Below are 22,153 nucleotides of genomic sequence, written 5' to 3' on the forward strand. Positions count from 1 at the left end.
CATTGTTGCTTAGTGCTTATTTTGATCTCATGTGGTAATGTATACGTGTGTGTGTGCGCGCGTGCACCTTTTGTAGAAAAGGAGCAATGTAATAGTCAGCTCTTCATTCAATCCCATACAAAAAACTGCTCCATTGTGCATCAGACCAGCTTAGTCAATTCATAATCACCACATAAACACCACAGACACAACTCTGTACAGTAAATGTTTGTCAGTATAAAAGTACAATCATCATATCCCTTACAAAAACAGGCATATATGGTGAACAACATCCATACCATCCTGATTAATATATATGTACATCTCTTGGTATACAGCAGATTTGACTTAACGCTCCACGAGCTCGGTAATGTGGCTCTCAGACTTCAACACTCCTCTTCCTCCTTTTAGTCATCACTGCAAATTCTCCTGGAAGACAACACAGAGGGTTTGAGTTAAAGGTTGCTTCACACAGCCAGTCCCCACTGATCAGCATCTGCTTGTTCTAGCACATCAGCACAAACATTCAAAATGACTGGCAAAACCTGCAGCACCAAAATGATAGCCAGTCCCAAGAGAGTTTTACAAAGTACGTTATAAACTGAGATTCAACCATTCATCCGTTTTGTTTGCTGTTTGCTGGTCAAACAGGTATGATTATCTATTATGGCACTATGGGGCGCTGAATGTCAAATTTCAGTTACACTTTTATTGCTATTATTTATGTATATTTAGCTCACTTTCTCACATTTAGCTTGTTTTTCTATGATTTGAGGCAGAAATTAATGTTAAACAACATGTAACAATTGTTCTAAATGTCTATATATAAAACACAAGTATAAATCAAAATGTTCAATCTAAATCTTATGTTCAATATAAATCTAAATGTTAAATGATATATTTAAAAAAAACTAGCAAAATGTGAGAACAGTGATCTTAATATTCACATTATATGAGCAATAAAATCGTAATTTTACATTCAGCACCCCATATGGTACTATGGATACAGGCCGCATGTTTTTACTGCATCTGCACAATGAAGCATCTTAAAGGATCAGTTCAAAATAAATTTACGTCAGTCAGATAAACACTGAAACAGGTTGTAATCATTTCTTCTGTTTATATTGGATATATGATCCCTTACTTTCTATATAGGCACTTTGCAACAAAATGTACGTACATACCCTTCATTTGATTATTTTCCAAAGTTGCAGGCTTTTATTTTAAACTTCCCACTGAACAGTGTTGTTGGTGAGCTGTAGTTGAGGATTCTGCTAACCTCTTATACCAAACTTGAGCCTAGAGTTAGTTTGACAAATATTTTTTTCATGGGACATACACTTTGGATTATATCATCCATAATGTGCATTGAAAGTGTTGTATATTAGGAGGAGAACTCCTAATCGAATTTCTGAACAGGGAGAATGATTACAGCAAGAAAAATCAGTCAGTATTTCATCCCACAGGGCAGCCCTCTTGATGATTTCTCAATTACAAAGTATTTTCTTATTGAAACATGTAATTTTACCTTTTCTGTTTGTATCCAAAATTAGACCAAGTGTGACATATTTACTTGGCCATGTTCCAGCTAACTGAAATAGGCCTGCACAACTGGTGTTGCCGTGGCTGCAGCAGATGTGCTAAATAAAACTTTGAAGAACTGAAACATCTGGCCAGATGTCAGTGTGAAATGATAGTCACTGACCTCTGTCACCCTTTGGTCCAGGAAAGCCTCGTTCACCTGTGTGCAGACAGACAGTGTTGTCATAGGGTTACTATAGATGACTGGCAGCAAAAGCCTTGAAAGACAAAGGTCATTCATAACAATGTATTCTTTACATGGAACCTCCCATTTTTGCGTTTTGGTCTGATTTAACTGGGAAAACAAATAGCATTCTTGTATGATGTGATCATTTTATTTTTTTTTTACTGCTGGTATTTTTGTATTTGTTTTATTTGTCCTTTTATGGTGTGTTTTGTCTTTTAGTGATTGTCTTATGGATTGCCTGAAAAGTGGTGAATGAATGATAATTTCATTACAATTGTACAATGACAATAAAGCCTTCTAAACTCTAAGCAAAAATGTGTTCATCATTCACTGTAAAGAATTATCACCAGTATGAAAACAATCGACAAGATTTCTCTCTTCTAAGCTTGTTTTTCTTTCAGGATTTAAAGATGCACCTTTCTCTCCTTGTGGACCAGGGAATCCGATGTCCCCTTTATGTCCTGGTCTCCCAGGTGGTCCAACAATGGCTCCATGAGCTGTGTGGGACAAATTAAATCATTTTAAGAAATCCTTATTCTCACATTTTTGCTCTTTGGTGTATTTTGTATTTGTTAAATGCTGCTTTACTTTTGATGTATTGCACCAAATCAGTAACATTTTCCTGGGAACCAAACAATCTGCTGTGTCCCGGTGGACCTGGAGGCCCAGGTGGTCCAGGTGGTCCTTGGCTTACGCGTTGATTCTGAGTCCGCTCAATGTTACGCAGCAGATTTTGCACTAGAAAATAAAAGGTTAATCATCAGCCCAGTATCCCAAACTGTCTGATAGCTGTAGATGTACAGTACACTCACTTTTGTAATATTCCATTTGTTCTGTGGCATTTCCATGCGAACCAAATCGGCTGTAAGCTGGGGGGCCGGGGGGACCTGGTGGTCCTGGAGGCCCTTGGAAGACATGATCGCTGTACTCCCGCACAACGTCACGCAGCACGCCACGAGCTGAACACATAAGAAAAGTGGGTGATGCAAACAAATCTGTGACCACGCTGCATTTAATGCCAAGAAAAGAACAAATTGTCGGGCTAGAGGAGCAACTGTGACATACGCAGGGACAGAGAGACACAGTCTGTCATCATCATGGTGAAATTCACTTACATTTCAGATAGTCCACTACATTCACCACATTCTCACTGGAACCAACCCCAGGTTGTCCTGGAGGTCCAGGAGGTCCTGGAGGTCCTTGAACAGCACGTTCATTGTTTCTCAAAACATCCTGGAGCAGACCCTGGGCTGCAAATGGAGACATCATGCAAATAAAGGTAAGCTTGCATTAACCATTGTATTGTAGGCCTACTGTCAGACCAGATCACCTGGATGGATAATTTGTCTGTTCAGAACTTGGTAAAAGTAGATTTTTCTATCATGAACCAAAAATTACAAGACTGTCCAGAAATGCCTTTACAGTATATCAGGCATCCAAGCATCACATACACACACAAAAAAACAGATTGAATGAATAATGATTTTGTATAGTCAAGTTTTATCTATCTCTTCTTTTGTTTGCAATGTGATAATGATACGTGTTCTTAAGTGACACCTCTCTCTATCTGTTGCCATTTTGGCCATGTCTCTTTTGTCATGGATGTGCCAGGAGGCTTCCTGGTTCAATGAACGTCAAATAAAAATAAATAGACAAAGCACAAACCAAAATAAAATGAAACGCATAGAACATAAATAGACAGTTACTGAATTGTGCCATTTGTAGTGTGATCCTTGAGTAACTGCCACTTACTCTTTATGTAATCAGTTACTCTGACAGCCATATTGGAGTAATCACGAGTATCCATGTCACTGGCCCCAGGCACACCTGGTTCTCCCTTGTGTCCTGGGGGTCCAGGAGGGCCCGGAGGACCAGGAAGTCCAAACATACCTCCCATCACACCATCACCTGCAAACAATAGAACATAATATCATATGACATACGTGAGTTAGGGCGGCACGGTGGTGCAGTGGTAAGCACTATTGCCTTTACACATTCTCCCATTGTCTGCATTGGGTTCTCACTGTCAGTCCCACAGTCTAAAGACATGCACATTAGGTTGATTAAAAGTTTCTGTTGTAACTCACTGTTGGCATAGTCTTGCTCTCTGGTATGCCCAACATAGGCAGCCCTTCCAAGGACTGGACCAGGGGGGCCTACAGGTCCAGGGGGGCCGGGGGGGCCTGGAAGACCTCTGAAGGAGGCACCTTTGGAAGTAATGAAACAGATGGGATAGAATGGGTGTGTAAATAGTTTTAATGAATTGATTCCACATGAACTGATACAGTCAAGGTTTTAAATCAAACTAACTTTGCAGGTAGTCATGGACATTTATGTTGCTTCCATGTCCTGGTGGGCCCTGTGGTCCTACTGGTCCAGGTGGTCCTTGTGCACCAGGGACACCTGGAGGACCAGGAGGCCCCTGACGGCCCACATCTGCTTGATACCCACCTAGTCAGACAATGGAATTGAATGTATGTTAGTTTGAGAATGACATTATAGAGGGTATGCGTTTACGTCACGTTGCCCTCGGCAACGCCCCGTTCGATCGGACTGAGTGGCAAAACAAGCGTCCCTCAACGTGCTGGCGGATAGCGGTGGGCTCATAAACTGGATAAAATATCTTATATCAAAACAAATTGATGTCAAAAGGAATCGACAACCAGCTCCCCAAAACCGTCTGCTCCACTGACACTTCCTGTAACACAGTGTGACCGCGGTGCCTGCAGAGTGACTGACAGGCTCACTGTTAATGTGCAGAGGGACGAGATTACAGCTGTTACTGTCGTCCTGACAGTGACTCCCGACACTTAAACACGAGCTGCTTTTATTCTGAAGAACTCTGACCAGTCAAACTGTAGGGTGTTAGAGGACTCATTTATCTGTCTAAACATCATAACTACGACACCTGAAACTGTAAACACAGCTGATCGAAAAAAATGACCGCTCCAGTGAATTTACTTTCCGTCATTGAGAACAGGTTCTTGAATGAAACTCGGTCAAAGTGAGACGTATCCTCAAGATTTTTAGCAGCTCTGTTAGGTCATGCATGCTTTACATGCTGGCAAAGCTAGACATGTCAGACTTGTGTGGGCTCGGAGAAAATCGCTTAGTTACTTGCTCGTTTTTAAACTTTGGCGGCTCTGCCATTCGTCTTTTTGCCACTCAGTGGACGTTCCACAGCGACTTCCGAGTACCGTGACGTCATGTGCATACCCTCTATAGACGAATTCGGAGAACGTTTTGTGTATGCCGCCATCTTGCGGCGGCGCCATTGCTGCGGTGACATGTGTCAGTCATAGTAAACTGATTCTCTATGACAGCATCATAAATAGGCTGCATTTGTGATGTTTAGTGCCCCCCAGTAACTGATTAAGGTATCTTACATGAATACCAATATTAATTTAGTAATTAATCATTTGTTTGAGCGATTAGCAGGAAAGATTAGAGTAACAGGGAGATAAGAGACTGTATCATAAACGATATAACATACCGGTACGTTATGCGTGCTGACGTTAGCAAGCCAGCAGCGGGATATTTAATCATGTGGACAGGCTACATGAATAAGATTATAAAAACAACAACAACTTTTGCTTTGTTTTAGATATTCAAGAATATTTTATTGACCAGCTGGCCTCCGATGATCAGAAAAAACGTCAATTACAGGTCTCTGATTTATGGTCAAAATTACCTGAGCTCCGGATGGGTCGGACATATTTTACACCGGCTTTTAGACGACCATGATCACATCATATTGAAGGGATCAGTGAGACATTCACAGACTGTCCACACGATGTGAAGGTAACGGTGAGAAGGGAGGGTAGCCAGGTTGTACAGGTCAGCTGTGACTGCGTCGCTGGCGGCTGCTGCTGCTGCTGCTGCTGCTGACACGCTGTACGTAACGTTACGGTCTAAACACGGACACTCCTCCTGAAGTAAGGGGCTGTGTTTTGCTGATATTAGAGCAGTCGAGGACGGCACATGTCCTCCCAGCCTTCCTGGACATGTTCGCAGAAGAGAAAGGGAAGAGAAAAGGTCCACTTGCATTCAAATGCCCGCTTCGCGCACAGAGCCAACAGCTGCCTGACTGTGAGTTGTCACCGCAGTAATGGCGGCCGTTCGATTTCCGGTGACGTCGCCGAATCAGTCTATACAGGGTCATATTAGAGTCAAGTGTTCTAGAACATTCTATATGAGCATAGATGTGCATAGATAAAACCCTAATCTTACTGAGTGACTTTACTAGGGAGCTTATTGTTGTGGTCATTGTGTCTCTTACTTGATGATGTACTTCCAGGATGCCCAGGAGGTCCAGGAGGTCCAGGAGGCCCAGGGACACCTGTCATCCCCCTCTCTGGTGACAGACAAGACCCACAGTCACATTCATGTTCTCTCAACAGAGTAACTCTTGATAATCTATAACTTCATTGGTGCTTCTGTAACTCCAACCATTCATGAGTCTGAGGACCCGTTCAGCCACCTCCTGGGTGTCAAATCTCTGTCCACCATGGTTTGGAGCTCCAGCAGGACCAGAAATATATCTCCTCACATCTTCTCCTGGACACAGATAGTTTACAGTCTTATCATTTGCTCTCAAGGAGTTGGATCTCAAAAAACTAACTTTTTTGTTTTGAGATTTTGTGTAAAACAGGTCAATTATCTGTTTTATTCCCAAACAACGTATGTTTATTCATGTGCCATTCAAATATCGAGTTTCTGAGTCAGACATTTGGGGATTTTGTCAATTGAAACTTACGCTGTAATATGTTGATGATGTCATTGACGGACATGGTACCAGGTGGGCCTGGAGGACCAGGAGGGCCAGGAGCTCCACCACGCCCTCTACCTGAACCTGAATTATCGGTAAAAAATTACACAGAGACCATCAACAATGTTAAAAAGGAGTCCTTTTTTTTAACATGTATGGTTCTTTAAATTTTGTTATTGATCATACTCTGGAGGTAAGACATGACCCGGTTGGCAACGTCATCCACCAGCCCATCTGCTGAGGAGCGTGAGTCTCCTGGAGGACCAGGAGGCCCTGGAGGCCCTGGAGGTCCAGACAGGTACTGACTGATGGCACCATCTGCATGTCAAGAAAACAGAGTCTCAAACAGATAACTTGACTCATTCATTCAATTCATTCATACATAGTATTAGTACAGCTTACTCTGAAGGTATTCTGCAATGTACTGGCCCACATCTGTGGATCCAGATGAACTTCCATCTCTTCCAGGTGGACCAGGTGGTCCAGGTGATCCAGTAGATCCAGGAGATCCAGGAGATCCAGGAGGTCCAGCCAAGTACTTATTGATGGCACCACCTGCATATCGAGAAAATACAGTCTCAAACAAGTAACCTGACTTGTGTCTTTTTTCATTCATATGAAATATTACTCCAGCTTACTCTGAAGGTATTCTGCAATGTGCTGTCCCACATCTGGGGATCCAGCTGAACTTCCATCCCTTCCAGGAGGACCAGGTGGTCCAGGAGGTCCAGCCAGGTTATTTAAGACACCACCTGCAGGTCAAGAAAATACAGTCTCAACGGGTAATTTGACTTAGGTCTTCTTTCTTTCTTGTGTAGTGTTAGTACAGCTTACTCTGAAGGTACTCTGCAATGTACTGGCCCACATCTACTGATTCAGCTGAACTTCCATCTCTCCCAGGTTGACCAGGTGGTCCAGGTGGGCCTGGAGGGCCAGGAGTGTAGGAGCTACCTGCAACGATAAAAACAAATTCCCAAATAAAACATACCGATAGGCAGAGGTTGTTGTTATGATGCAGTGTAAAGCCCTTTGAGACAAACTGTTGACAAAAATTGACAGGAAAGACTTATCTTAAATAAGACAAATCTTAAATAGAAATTTCAGTCATTTTCAAAGATGAAATTACTAGTACTACTATGACTGATATATTATGATAAATTTTGAAATTAGCAAGCAGCACCAGTCCTGACTGAGTGGTGAAACCAAAGCAGTTTAGGCTGCGGCTCATCTATTAGCCACCAGATACTAACCCCAAGAAATTGAAGGTAAAAGGAGTAAGTGATTATTTAATAAAAGTATTAAGAAGGGCATGTTTGCATACCATTTATTGTTGCTCACTAACAACATAATCCTTCTAAAAGCACAGGAGGCATTAGTGGAAGCTAAAAATTAAGACACTATGTTGATCTATAATTTGATGTAATGTCATATTCCACATGTCTTACCACTGGAGGCTCTTGCTGGGGCACCAGGGACTCCAGCATCACCTACAGGGAACATATAAGTAGAATGAAATAAACTCTGTGTGCGCTGACTTCTTGACAAAGGAGAACATGCATAAAAGGAGGCAGTGGAAGGACAGATCCAACAGAAACCTTTTCTACCACTTTATGACCACTCACTGGGACTAAACTTCATTATTTGTAACAGGTCTGTGAGAGAGGAGCAGAACTGATTACTGAGTTTACCTTTCTCTCCTTGTGGTCCCTGTGGGCCTTCTGGTCCCTGGGGTCCCTGGGGTCCCCTAGGTCCAGGCTGACCTGGGAAACCTGACATTAAAACATGGATTCAGCATGTGTGCTTGATGTTTCATTGGTGACCATGAATAACTGAAGACCACCAAGACCAATGAATCCCTGACCACAAGATGTGGCCAAAAGCTGTGGGAAATTTTTAGTTAGTGGGCTAAAACTAACTTTTTGTTAAGTGAAGTTAACTTCCTGATTGGTAAACAGCAAGGTTTCAAGTGTTAAATGCATCCTAACCACTATAATTACTTTCAGTAAGACAACTCATACAAAGAGAAACCGAGTGTCTTCATGTCTTCAATCTTCTTCATCAAAAAAGTTCATCTACTCAACAGTTGATCACATACCAGCACCTGGTTCCCCTGGACTTCCTGGAAGACCTGGTTGGCCTGGTTCACCTAGAATAATCATCATTCATTTTAGTCACATGTCTTAGGTCTTTTTTGAATCTGTTGTTTCTAGATGTGGTGTGCAGTTTCTTCACCTTGGTACCCTTGTGGTCCTCGCCCACCTTAGGAAAGGGAATAATGACATGTATGTAATTTTTTTTTTTTAATTTGGCAACAGTCAGACACATAAAATCTATTGAACCTACCTTCTGAGCCCTGTGGGCCAGCAGGGCCTGGAGGTCCTGGTGGTCCAGCAAAGAAGGTCTCTGAAAGAGTGAAAATACATCAGTAGTCTGGTAAAGACAGAAGGGGCTGAGTATGGCTTACAACAAGTTATAAACCTACATCACATCTGAAATTAGTTTTCTTTAACCAACCTGATGTAGGCACAAAGCTGCCAGGTTCTCCTCTCTCTCCTCGAGGTCCTGGTACACCAACACCTGTGAGAACACCAACACAGTTACAGAACTATTCAAAGTGAGATGAACATTTCAATCTGACAATGTTTTATTGGTTTATGATTATACGGAACTAATCTACCAAAATTCATACAGTCAGTCAGTCAGTCAGTCAGTCAGTCAGTCAGTCAGGCAGTTAATTACCATGTATTCAATCAGAAAGAAGAAGAATGTGGACAGTACTTTTCATGGCTTCTTATGTTCTGTCACACACTACTTGACTAAGATAATGTCTCTTAATCCTATTGCTGTTGCTCTCTCACTAGTCTGTCGTATTTTGCTTCAAGCTGAATTGAAGCAGTAACAATTAAAATCATCCTGTATGCAGATGATCTGTCCATGTCCATGTAATGCTAGATAGTTATTTACCTGGCTCTCCTGGAGGACCTCTGCGTCCTGGAGGACCTTGTCTAGTCTCACCTACACAACAGGGAAAGTAAGATTTAAATGACCACAAGCTAGATCTGAGAGCTATCACAGTTATTTAGAAACACTATTGGTATCTAACAAATGGCTTTTAACTTACCAGGAGGACCCTGAGGACCAGAAGCTCCAGGAGGACCTGGGGGTCCTGGTGGACCAGGCAGTCCTGGCCCTGAGGAAGTTAGAAATGAAACACAGAGGATGTTATGACTGTCTCACACAGCTTTATCCTGATACTACCAGAAGAATAGAGAAGAAGTAACTAAAGAAATAAAGAGGTACTCACTACTGCTTTGGGAGGCGTGAACAGTTCCTGAGCTTGCAACACTGATGCCAGGCTCACCAGGAACTCCTTGCTCTCCTTTGTCTCCCTTTTCTCCTTTTTCTCCTTCTGCTCCCCTTGCTCCCCTTTCTCCCTTCTCTCCCTTTTCTCCCTTTTCTCCTGTTTCTCCAGTCTCGCCCCTTGCTCCCTTAGGACCTGATGATTGATTCCAGGTACAGTCACAAAGAATATACATGTTTAATATGTAGGGTTAACAGTTTGTGCCCATGAACATTTGTCTAGAGTTCGGACCTACCAGCTTGTCCTGGGACACCAGCAGGACCGATAGGGCCAGACAAACCAGGAGTTCCAGCAGGGCCTGGTGGCCCAGCAGGCCCAGGAGGTCCAGGGATGGCCACAGTCTCAGAACCAGCTAGAGGGAGGAGAAAAATATCAGGTTGTGTGTGCCAAACTTAAAAACTAATACAAGGAACACTTTGTGTCTAGTAGTACAAGTCCAACATTTCTTACTTGCAGTGATGACTTTACCAGGAATACCAGGATCACCTGAAAGACAGGTTCAGATCAGATGTAATGATGAAACATTAGTAGTACATCCCTAATTCAAGAGGTCTAGTCTAAAATCATAACCCTGCTCACTTAAAGATAAACACAAACATTCAGGTTTTAGTAACCTCTCTGTTATGACTATCACATAAACCTTTCAATACAGAAGGACACAACAACAAGTGGATTCAAAGTTATAACTGTATAATCCTGCACACAGTCTGACTTTGAATAACTGTTTGAACAGACTGTTAAATCAGTAGCTGCACTTTAAGAAACTCCACTGCTGCAATTTATGCTGCATTTTTAATTCATGGCTTTTAGAGTACTTATTATTATATACTTAATTATTTATTTGGAAGGGTGTCTGTTTTTACATTGATCTCAGAGAAACGTTCTTTCATTTCAGTAACACTGACAAAATGACAATTAAGTCTTGATTGATTGATTGATTGATTGATTGATTGATTGATTGATTGATTGATTGATTGATTGATTGATTGATTGATTGATTGATTGATTGATTGATTATAGGCCACATTTTGGTTTAGCCTAAAGTGTTCAAGCATTGATGGAATTGTCATTCTGTTGCACAGTCGGTTTTGTCCTACATAGCCACTTATTTAAATGAAAATGAAGGAAAAATCTTAAGCATATTCTTACATAATGAATATGCAGAATGTGAACTAACAGTGGACTAACTTTTTTTACTGTACGAGTAGAGAAAGTTTAGCAATAGATGAGGAACATTAGATCAAAATACGCCAAGACTCATCTGTGTGAAAGTATTGACTTTGCTACATGGTTTTATACCTTGGGGTCCCTGAAGCCCTGGGGTGCCTGAGAAATTAAAAAACAAGAAAACATTGTTTTATTGCTTATAATAAAAAGTAAAATACATGGCATGACTCTGGCAATATTCAGTTAATGCAATTTATAACATTATGATTGATTATGAATGCTGCCATAATTGGACAGTATGGTACCTGGGGGACCGTTATCTCCAGGATGTCCAGGTGGTCCTCTCATACCAGGAAGTCCCATGGAACCAGGTTCACCTGCAGTTTACACACACACAGAGAATCTTGTTCATGTGACACAACAACAGTGATAAATGTGCTGCTATCTTTCTCCCTCAAAACCTTTTTTTTTTATTACTGTAAAGCTCTCCTCTCACCTGAAACTCCTTTAGATCCCTTAGATCCAGCAGAGCCTTGTGGACCAGGTTGTCCTGGTTCACCTTTAACCATGAAAACAAGATACATCAAATATCAAACAAGTTTTTTTCTATGAATGAACATGCAGTTTTTTTCTTTGTTGTCTGACAGTGATCTCAACACTCTTTGTTTATGTTAGTGAGCCTCTAACTGGTCTGTGCTGTATATTTTAATATTGCTTTTTTATATGGTGCTTGTAGCCTAATTCTGTTCTGCAGTGCATCTACGGCATACCGACTGAATGACCATAAAAAGGATTCTATTCTATTCTATTCTATTGATACTAAAATGATCATGTAAACGTCAACTTGGTTTTTAGACTTAAAAAGATACACACCTGTTGGTCCACGTGGTCCCCGCTCTCCCACTTCTCCTTTGATTCCTGACGCTCCTGGAGTTCCTCGGTCACCTGTAGTAAGATCAAAAATGCCAAGGCTGTTAGAAAGTTTTAAATGTAAACTCTTCTTTTTCATCTAACAATACATTACGTAACTAATCAACCACTGTTGTGCAAAACATTAGTAATCAAATTATTTCTATGTGTTTTGGTCACATTTTTCTTCACTCTTACCAAACTTTCCTTTATGCATTAACCATTTCAGAAGATTGTTAATTCTAGTTCATACAAGGAACAAGATGAAGGTACCTTTTGCTCCTGGAGCTCCTGCCTCACCCTGGAAACCCTTTGGACCTGGAGCCCCTACAGACAAATGATAAACATATTTCATACACTGCTACTGTGCGCAACACCAAACAGACAAACTATGAGATTTACTTAATGTGGACTTGAGTCTTTACCATGGATTCCTGGGGCACCATGATCTCCAGCAGCACCTACGTGGAAAATACAGAGGCTATTTATGTTTGGCAGTCATGGAATCAAGTTTATTATGTTTGCTTCACACAAAACCATGGTGTGGTCCTTAAAGGGATAGTTCACCCAAAATTGAAATTTCTCACCCTCATGTCGACTAAGGGCTGGGATGACGTTTCAGAGTTATCCGTGGCTTCTCTGAGTTACAGGGGGTCTCAGCATAGCAGTGCATGTCCATATAACGGTTGCAAATGGATACCAACTGTCTTCGTAACAAAAAGACACACCAAAAAACATCCAAATACCTCCATGCTGCTCGTATGTAATGTCCGTCTTGTCTCTGTATTGAAGCCCCGAAATGCGAAATATAAAAAAAGTCTATATTTCAAGCTTGTTTTGTAGCGGAAGCTTCTCAAAGCTCCTCTTCCCGGTTTGTCAAATTTGGACGAACTGGGAAGAGGACAGACCCTGGTTCGTCCAAATTTGACGAACCGGGAATAGGAGCTTCCGCTACAAACAATCTTGAAAAATAGACTTATTTAATTTTTTTCGGGACAGTTTCGCATTTCGGGGCTTCAATACAAAACGTACATTACATACGAGCAGCATTGGGGTATTTGGATGTTTTTTGGTGTGTCTTTTTGTTACGAAGACAGTTGGTATCCATTTGCAACCGTTATATGGACAGACATGCACTGCTACGCCGAGACCCCCTGTAACTCCGAGAAGCTCTGAGCCCTCAACTCTGAAACTTCTCCCAGCCCTTAGTCAACATGAGGGTGAGTAGATAATGAGTGAAATTTCAATTTTGGGTGAACTATCCCTTTAAAAGGCCATCTGCTCTGATCATAATGTTTCACCTTTTGGTCCCACAGGTCCAGGCGCGCCAGCAGGACCAGGACGTCCTCCCTCACCTTGAGATCCTGTCAAAGCCAAGTTTCATTATCAAAGGTTGAACAACCATCACCTTTCCATGGCTTTAACTAATTGGGCGACAAAAACATTTTCTACCTTTCTCTCCTTTCTCTCCAAAACCAGGTGGTCCAGACTCTCCGCGGGGACCCATCGGCCCCTCCCGGCCCCTCTGACCTGGTGGTCCCTCTGCACCTGCTTCACCTGGTCACAAAGGATAAGAGCCTTAGTCTGTTTTTAACTTCCTAAGTATCTCCACACAACCTAGGAGAGCAGTAAAACACACTTTACCTGCACTTCCCTTTGGTCCCCTCAGCCCATCCAATCCTTGGTGACCCATCTGCCCTGGAAGTCCTTAAGAAATGGACAAATGAGAGAAATACAGTAAGACACACTGAGTCTGTCACCTCTGCTGGAAGGAAGAAGCTACAACACATTAGCAGATTTCTCAGTCTTACCTGGCGGACCAGGGAATCCATTATCACCTGGAAAACATTAGTTTCAGTGATTGGCTCTGGTTTATGGATTGTTTGATTCTTATATCAGACAATTTTGAGGTATAATTTTTTATTAAATTATGTTCAATACTTCACCTTTTTGCCCTAAAGTTCCTTGATCCCCTGTAAAGAAACAGACAAACTTATGATGGATGTTAATGGAATATGTATTTCCTAAATTATTCTATGATTTGTGTAAATGTACCTTTAGGTCCTGGCTCTCCTCTCTCTCCTTTTAGGGAGTATGCAAGGTTTTCTAAAGGTAGGAAAAGTTAGAATTACATTCAGGTTTGTGTCACTAAGTTTTGGGTTGATATATGAACTTATAGAACGAAGCCCGGTCTTCAGTTTGTACCTCTTACAGCATCTGAGCGGAGTTCAGCCCTGACCAGCTGCTGGACCAGTCTCTGCAGGGCAGCACTGTCCAGTCCTGGTGCGTTTACGGCCCCTCCTCCTTGCCCTGCAGCCCCCAGGTTGATGGTATTGTCAGAACGTGTCAGGGTGGATCCAGAGGAACTCTTCTCAACGTACGCTGAATCCAGAGGGTCGATGATGTTGACGCCTGAGGAAGCCGACAAGCGACTGGACCTGGCCGAGGCAGTGCCGGCGATGGCCTCTAAAGCCTCAACGCGGTTCTTGAGACGTTTCACCTCTTCACCTGTGAATGAAGAGAGAAGCTGAACATGTAGACAACAACATTCACTGACCCTTACTTGCAGCTGGAGAGCAGGAAACCTTCTCCTGTCTTACCCAAAGCAATGAGTCCAAAGAGGAGTCCAAGGAGGAGGAGCAGGCTGAGCAGGAGGCCCAGCAGCCATTTCCACCAGCTACAGCAGGACAAGAAGCCACAGCCTGAATCATCTTTCTTGATCTCTGAAAGTAAAATTACAAACCATCTCAGGAAACAGCTTACTGTTTAAAGGGACAGTTCAACATTTTTGCAAATTGGCCCATTGCCATAATCTCTATAGTTTTAGGAGTAAGTTCGTTACCTTTAATTGTCGGTGCAAGCTATTTTTAGAACGGCGGAGCAGAGCCGTGAGCTGCTCAGAGCTACGCTACAGAGGCTAATGGGATTTCTTGGTTTCCCTCATCACACTCATCAAATACACAATCCAACAACTCCAAAACACTCCGGTGGACAAGTTGTGACCTGCACATTCACCACGCTATGAGATAATAACGGAACGTTACGAGACAGAGTTTTTTAGAGGTAAATTCATGCAAAACTGCTGATGCGCGTTTCCGTCAGGGGCAGTTTTTCGGCAAGCAGTCTCTGTATTTGCCTTGAAAACAACTCTGTCTCATCAACACATTTCTGAGAGTTTTTCCTTCCAATTTGTACTGTTTTCGATTGGGGTCACAGATACCAGTGTTATATCTGTCCATGAAACATGAAGACATTTTAGCCCAGAGAGTGGAAACAGAAGGAAACTCCAGGCCTGGCAGAGTAACAAATCCTCTAATACTCAATAATGAGTTTTACACTACTATTTATTGCCTCTTGACCAGTGATTTTCTGAACTTTCCCTGTAGAGGGAGCCTATTGTTGTTTCCCTTTGTTTCCTGTTCATATAAATTAACCATTTCCTGGTTGTAGCTCCTTGAAAGGATGGATGCAAGAGGAGTATTAGTTTAGTCATGTAACTGTAAGCATATTTTCTTCTCCTTTAACTTGGTACTTTGTCCTAAACCTTTCACTTGTGGCTATTAAAAATAACTAACATGTAACAATTGCTCTTTAAATGCTTCTCATTCAGCATATAAGACCAATTTTATAGCATCTTTTGTGAATGGTGATGGGGTCTGGCTGCAGACCACAGACAATAATTATGTAAACATGGGGCAGTCCAAATGATACCTGCATACGTCGCTTTGTCTTTAGTGGAAGCTTTCAGGGTTGAATCTTTAAAAAGAAAAACAGAGATTAATGACACTCCAAGCAATAATAATCATAATCATAATATCAATAGAACTGGCTGACTATGAGCCTACATTTAGCATCGTTTCCCGCCTCCATTGTGCTGGATGACAGCTTCTGTTTCTCTCTCTTCAGCGAGTCCTCGGGGTAGGTTGCTACGAGACGGAATCATCAAACATACATAAACAAGAACACATATTTCACAATGTACCAAAATGAAGCAGTGCAATGTACAGCTGTATCAGCATTACTGGAACTTTAGTATTTGGTAGTAATACCTGCAGTACTAGCAGGTGCAGCAGACATGAACATTTTCCCTGTGTCCTTGGTGGTGACCAGTCTCTCTGTCTCCTTCCTGATGGGGGCGTTGTCTTTCTCTATCATAACAAACTTGAAGTCTTTGCCAGAGGTTTCATCACCAGTAGAAATGCTGGGCCTCACTGTGACAATAAAAAATGAGAGACACCGAGTGAATATAAAAGTAAACATCAGTCATAGATTTTAGTTACTCTGTGTTTTTATTCACCTGTTCATCTGTCTAATGTATTTTATCTACAGTTTCTTATTCTCTTACCTGTGGTTGTGCTTAGTCCAGTGCCAGATATATTTTTTTGCACACCATAAACTGAGGAGACAAAAACACAATGACACAATGCCATTTGAGTGGTTTAATAACAAGACTCATAAGCTGATATAAGTGTAAAAAGTTCTTCATATTGACTGCACATCCCTGTTTTACCTATGGGTGCGTAGGTTCCAGTGGGAGAGAGGACAGCAGAGCTGGTGCTGACCAGATTATTCTGAACGCCGTATGCTGGAATAGAGAGACAAAGAGAGAGAAAAACAACATGGTCACGTCAACTGCCAGCGCAGAGCTAAGGAGCTGAAAGCGCCTGTGGGCTGTAACATGACAAGAGGCTCACTGGTGCTGCTCGCAGACAATCCAGGGTTCATGGAGGGAGGGCTGAGTGTCAGGTTGTTCTGAACTCCAACACCTGGCAGAACAGAGAAGAGTCTTTTTGTCCATCTACTGTATCACAAAGACACTGAAAAAGTTCTGCAAGAGGTTACGGACCATTTTGAAACCCTTTCACACCACATTTGATCATTATAACATTGTATATAATAAAACAACATCACAGAAGTGTCATGCAGCTTTAAATATATTCATATTTACCAAATTAGTTTAGAGAATATGTGGATATTATATCACTCAATCATTATCATGTTTTTTTTAATCTTTGGATCTTGCTATGATGCAAAATTTAAAGATGACAGTAATACAATAATTAAAGCAGAAGTAAGCGATCCGGTCGTTTTGGCTAACTTCTTAGGAGTTAGCAGTCCCCGCCCTCGTCCCTACATCACAGCATTCACGCGCATCCCTTGGCTGCACACACAGAGAGGACCGCCCCTTTATGCCGTTCTCTCTCCTCATTGGATAAAGGTTGTAGGATACAAGGAAAGTTTTCTCCTCGGCTTAGAGCAGAGCAGAGTGACTGACAGACCCGTGTTTCAGACCAAACACTCTATGTAAGTGATTGCTGTCGGAAAATATAACTATTTAAGACTTATATTAACACAAACACTCTGCTTACTTCTGCTTTAACTATAATCTGCACCAATTCCTCAGGAGACAAACAAAAAACTAATTTACTGCTGGTTTTCCTGCATGTGTGACTGACCTGACTGGTAATAAGTGGAGGATGTGGACAGGTTGTTGGGGTTGGAATTGTAACCGTAGCTACTGCTTCCACCTCCTGACCAAACACTGCCATACTGGTCTGAAAGGAATCAAAGACAAATGGAAGATAGACACAGAAAAAAAAACAAGCTAACTGAAAATGGAAGTGACACAATTAGACGTGCATGTTCTGACCAGTGTGAAGGGGTTAAATGGTTTCTACTGCTTAAGTAGTAAAACCAGAGTCACATCAGGATCACATGATCCGAAAAGGAGAAGTAAAACTCAGACTTGATGATCTTAACAGATCTTTCTCATTAGTAGGCTACCATCTCATTTCCTTACGACCACTAATGAACAGTTTCTCAGAAGCAAAGCCCCTGGATCAGAGAGAAAAGAGAGAACCTCTCATTTCCCCTTTGCTGGGCTGATTTTTCCATTTAGACTATCACAACCTCTCAGATCAGAATTTAAACAGCATATTTTAGCTGATTGGCTGAACCTGCAGTGGAGCTCTCAGACATGCTTCTGGTTTCCACGCTGGCCTTCTTGGGGATGGGCAGTGTGTTGTTGGGGGACTGAGCGGGGCTGGTGCTGGTGGAGGCTCCTCTCAGAAGACGCTTCACGTCGTCCAGCTCTGTCCCTGCGCAGCAGAGAGGACAGTCACAAGTCTGATCCACACCTCATGTTTTCATGATCACAGGTTCTTAATACATTTAGATACAAAGAGACATAACATCACAACAGGTAACCGTGGCTAACTGATGTCTTTTCACAGTCTTTTGTTTTTTTAGATTTGAAACCTATTTGTAGTTTAAATTATTTTCTATGGCTTTGTGGTTTGTCTCCACAGATCAGTCATACTCACAACTTTGTGTGGGAGAAGCACTCTGAAGTCTGGCTCTGATCTCACTCTCTATAAAAACAACAACATGCGTAATAAATTAGACCATCCACAACCTCCACAGTAAAGATAAAACATGTAATTAGGGGTAATTGATATGTTTTGTTCATGCACTGTTCCTAAGAGTGCACCTCTGCTCTGAGCTCTCCCTCTGGTGGCAGAACTTGAGATTGCACTCGACATGCCTGCAAGAAAACACAACTTTACAAATGCGCTCATGATTCAAATGATCAGTTAATCATCATGCACACTAGAGCACACACTATGATCTGAGCCTCAGGTAACACTCACCATATTCCTTCCTGTTGTACTCTGGAGAGGAGTTTGGGCTTGAACTCTCTGGAGCACAACACAAAAAGATCAGATTTATGGAGCTAGAACAGTCTCATAATTAATAAATGCACACAGAAATTAATAAAAGCACAAAAGAAGATTCACAAGGGGATTTATATATATGCAACTCAAAACACACATACATTTTCAATGCACACACAAATATGTTTCATTCCATATAAGTAAAAACATATTCACATATATATATAAAAAAAAAGATTCATAAACATTATTTCCGATGCACACACAAATAGAAAAGAAAAAAAAATCACAAATATACGCATGTAAAAGTATTTGCGTCTGAACCAGATAGGACCAACAGTTCATATATGAATGTAACAAGCTCCAAATATGTATTTGGTGAAGATTGCAAATACTTTTACATGCATATATTTGTGAATTTTTTTTCTATGTGCATTGAAAATGTATGTGTGTTTTGAGTTGCATATATATAAATCCCCAAAGACATCAGTGAATCTTCTTTTGTGCATTTATTAATTTCCGTGTGCATTTAGTCATTATGAGACTGTTCTAGCTCCATATAGATTTGGTTTCAGTTTATTGTTTGTTGTACAAAACATGTAACATCAGATGAACAACATAGTGGAGGTGGTGAGACAGTTGAGACCAGCTACTAACCATCAAAGACATCTGAGAGAGCGGCTGCCATGGTGGTCACACTCTTCCTCTCTCTTGTAGGAGGTGAACAGGTGATGGCAGAGGACGATCCTCTCTTTGCTTCCCCAGATCCACCTGAACTGAAGCCGGTCCTGGTCACGGTAGAAACCGTCACAGCACCCAGACCCCCCTCCCTTTTTCCATCCAAGTCACCGCACACAAAACCAGAGGACATGCTGGAGGACGAAGTCGACGTGCCTGCAAGAGCAGCACCAGCACCACCAGCAGCAGCAGTAGACCTAAACCCTGCCTCTGCCCCGAAGGCCTCTGAACCTCCATCGCCTGAGAAGGCAGCAGAGGATGAGCCTACGCTGGTGACACTGACGCCTCTGGAGCTTTTGTTTGCTCTGGCTCCGCCGGCGCCGGCGGCATGGGAGCTGCTGCTGCTGCTGCTGGATGTGATCACAGTTGAGCTGCTCACGACACCAGAGCCTCCTGACGCAGCTCTTCCACCTGACCCGCCTGCACTCAGAGAAAAATCACCTACAGGAAGAAAAACAAGTGAAGTGAAAACGATCAATGATCCATCTCATCTCTGAAAACAAGATCCTGTCAAGGCCCCTCTCAAGTATTCACATAACACCCACCTGCTGGGGCTGGGCTGAGGGATGGCGCATGTCTAATTATCTAAAATCCTTTTATAACTACAAGATAGAGCTGTCAAAGTTAATGTTTAGCCTACACGCAATTCAACTTTTTTGTTATTGAAAAACATTCCAAGGGTGAGCCTCTGCTTGTACGGCACTGTGCTGGAACACGCTCAATTACTCTTTACCCTGAAATCCCTCCTCTCTTAGATGACACTGAGTTATGACATGCATATATACAGTATATATATATGATTGCTCTCATTGCCGGAGTTGCCCAGGGTGATAATATTCCCTGTCAAATAAAAGTGATAAACTGCAGTCAATTTGGAGGCTCCTATAGTGGCAACTTTGATCATAGCTTCAATTATAATTCTTCGTCTACCCATTAAAGTGTGTCACAGTGGTGGGGTGGTTGGCACTCTCACCATCTGGGTGTGTGACCAGGCCTGGGGGCCTTTCTGGGTAGCGTTTGCATGATTTCAGACATGTACACTGTTTTCATGCAGAAACTGTCTGTACAGCCCAAAAACATGATTGATCACTAATTTGACTGAAATTTGCTTATATTGCTTGAAAGTGGGTGTGCCTGAGTTGATCGTCTCTATGTCAGCACTGCCATAGACTGGTGACCTACATGTATCCAGGGTGCACCCACCCTCACCCTTTTTTTTTCCATCAACAGAATAATCTGGAACATATAACCATGAATCAAAAGGGGTTCAGAGCAGACAGAGAACAACAGCTGTAACTATAGAGTTGGGTGACAATCTTGTTCACTTTAACATGAAAAACTGTTATTTTACCTTTAAAAAAACTTTAATAACTTTAAATGTTTAATTCAAAGTTTGTGTTCCTGCAACATAAATAGTCCTTAATCACTGAAAGTATGGATATTTACCAGTTTTATGTGAAGATGATGAATTCACCACTTTATGGTGTCAGTAAAGTGTTCACTATTATTTTTTATGTTCTTATTTCAATTTGTTTGCAAGAAATACTTTCTAACGGAGCCATAGCTCTTCATTACTCCATTCACTCCCACTGGGATGAACCTGTGTGATGGTTTTATGTAATTTGGGTGTTAACTCTTTCAATGCAATTGAGTTAGTTACACTGCTACAGCAGCATGTCACAGTGAACAACCACCATGAATGATGGTGATTTTGAAAATATAAAAAACATAATGTACATCTAATAAGAGTCACAATTACAGAATAACAACTTTGACATCTTACCTTTGCTATATCCTCCTCCTCCTCCTCCTCCTCCTCCTCCACCACCACTGACAATCCTGGTTTTAGTCAGATTATCCATCCAGTGTTATCTGTGGCAAAAACAGAGCATTCACATACAAAGATTGTGTAAGGTAAACGCTCTTATGCTGTTGAGAAGAATATCTCCATTACAATGAGCAAGAACACTATCATACCCCAAAGCAGTAGCTATACATAGTTCTTTAGAACAAGTCATATTTTCCCGCGGTCATATTCTCTCTTCTTTGTGACCGTGTCTCTTGTGGAAATCTGATCTGCATTTGATTTGAAAGCTTCACCTAAAGCTGTACAGTAAGGGCGAACAGGAGCTCATTGTTCACTTGATTAATGTGTCTTTCCTTTGAACAAAAAAAGAGACACAATGTAGATCTTAGCTGAAAAACATCTGAAGTCATACATAGCTGTAGGAAACGACATCAAATCTATCTGTGCCCAGCTGCCATGAAGAAGGGAACTGATAATTGCTCCTGAAGGCAGTGGCAGGTTTAGACTCTGTCTGAGAACGAGCTGACATTGACAGTTTTATTTGATAATGATTGGACACTGTAAAAAAAAAATAGATATGTGTTCCTTTTGGCCACTAATTTACACAATTACAGCTTCTCAAAGTTACTTTATTGTAGATTTTTGTTTGTGTGGTGGGTGTGGGTGTGCACATCAATTTGCTACTGCATCAGTCATCATTTTATTTCATTTTCTGCCTGGGTTTCAAGTTTCTACATTTTCTAAAAAAAAAAAAAAAAAAAAATCACATCAGGTGAAACAGAAATAGGATTCAGACAGTGGGCACTGATAGGCTAGTTGTTTTCATTTACAATAAAATCTCTTACTTTCCATGACAATACAATACTGTATGTCTGTGGGAGTAAGCACTTTAATCACAGAAACTCTTTAAGCTGCACCTAGGAATGCAAAACACTCACAGTTGAACAATCTATTCTTGATGTTCTGATTAAAATAAAGCCAC

The 22,153-nt window shown here is 41.6% G+C and overlaps 1 protein-coding gene across 1 annotated transcript; it reads right to left on the bottom strand.

Moving 5' to 3' along the window:
- Nucleotides 1-48: 48 nt before the first annotated feature.
- LOC146991083 (uncharacterized) lies at nt 49-21,175 on the bottom strand (the record flags this gene model as incomplete). The annotated part of the gene is made up of 52 exons (XM_085788748.1): nt 49-408; nt 1,685-1,720; nt 2,164-2,244; nt 2,336-2,485; nt 2,560-2,706; nt 2,863-2,997; nt 3,500-3,655; nt 3,835-3,954; nt 4,058-4,198; nt 6,027-6,101; nt 6,197-6,304; nt 6,504-6,599; nt 6,702-6,833; nt 7,350-7,466; nt 7,961-8,002; nt 8,204-8,284; nt 8,611-8,661; nt 8,748-8,774; nt 8,859-8,918; nt 9,030-9,092; nt 9,480-9,530; nt 9,637-9,705; nt 9,820-10,011; nt 10,112-10,228; nt 10,327-10,362; nt 11,176-11,202; nt 11,349-11,420; nt 11,540-11,602; nt 11,917-11,988; nt 12,226-12,279; nt 12,378-12,413; nt 13,254-13,316; nt 13,405-13,509; nt 13,597-13,659; nt 13,764-13,790; nt 13,899-13,925; nt 14,008-14,058; nt 14,158-14,460; nt 14,553-14,675; nt 15,664-15,708; nt 15,798-15,878; nt 16,002-16,163; nt 16,298-16,348; nt 16,463-16,537; nt 16,647-16,718; nt 17,409-17,507; nt 17,910-18,050; nt 18,276-18,323; nt 18,443-18,496; nt 18,603-18,650; nt 19,284-19,805; nt 21,148-21,175. Coding segments are annotated over 52 exons (4,845 nt in total), but the record flags the coding sequence as incomplete, so codon positions are not given.
- Between the last annotated feature and the right edge of the window lie 978 nt (nt 21,176-22,153).

The sequence above is a fragment of the Trachurus japonicus genome, chromosome 1, assembly GCF_045865225.1.
Source record: "Trachurus japonicus isolate A0001 chromosome 1, Traja_1.0".
Taxonomy (NCBI): domain Eukaryota; kingdom Metazoa; phylum Chordata; class Actinopteri; order Carangiformes; family Carangidae; genus Trachurus; species Trachurus japonicus.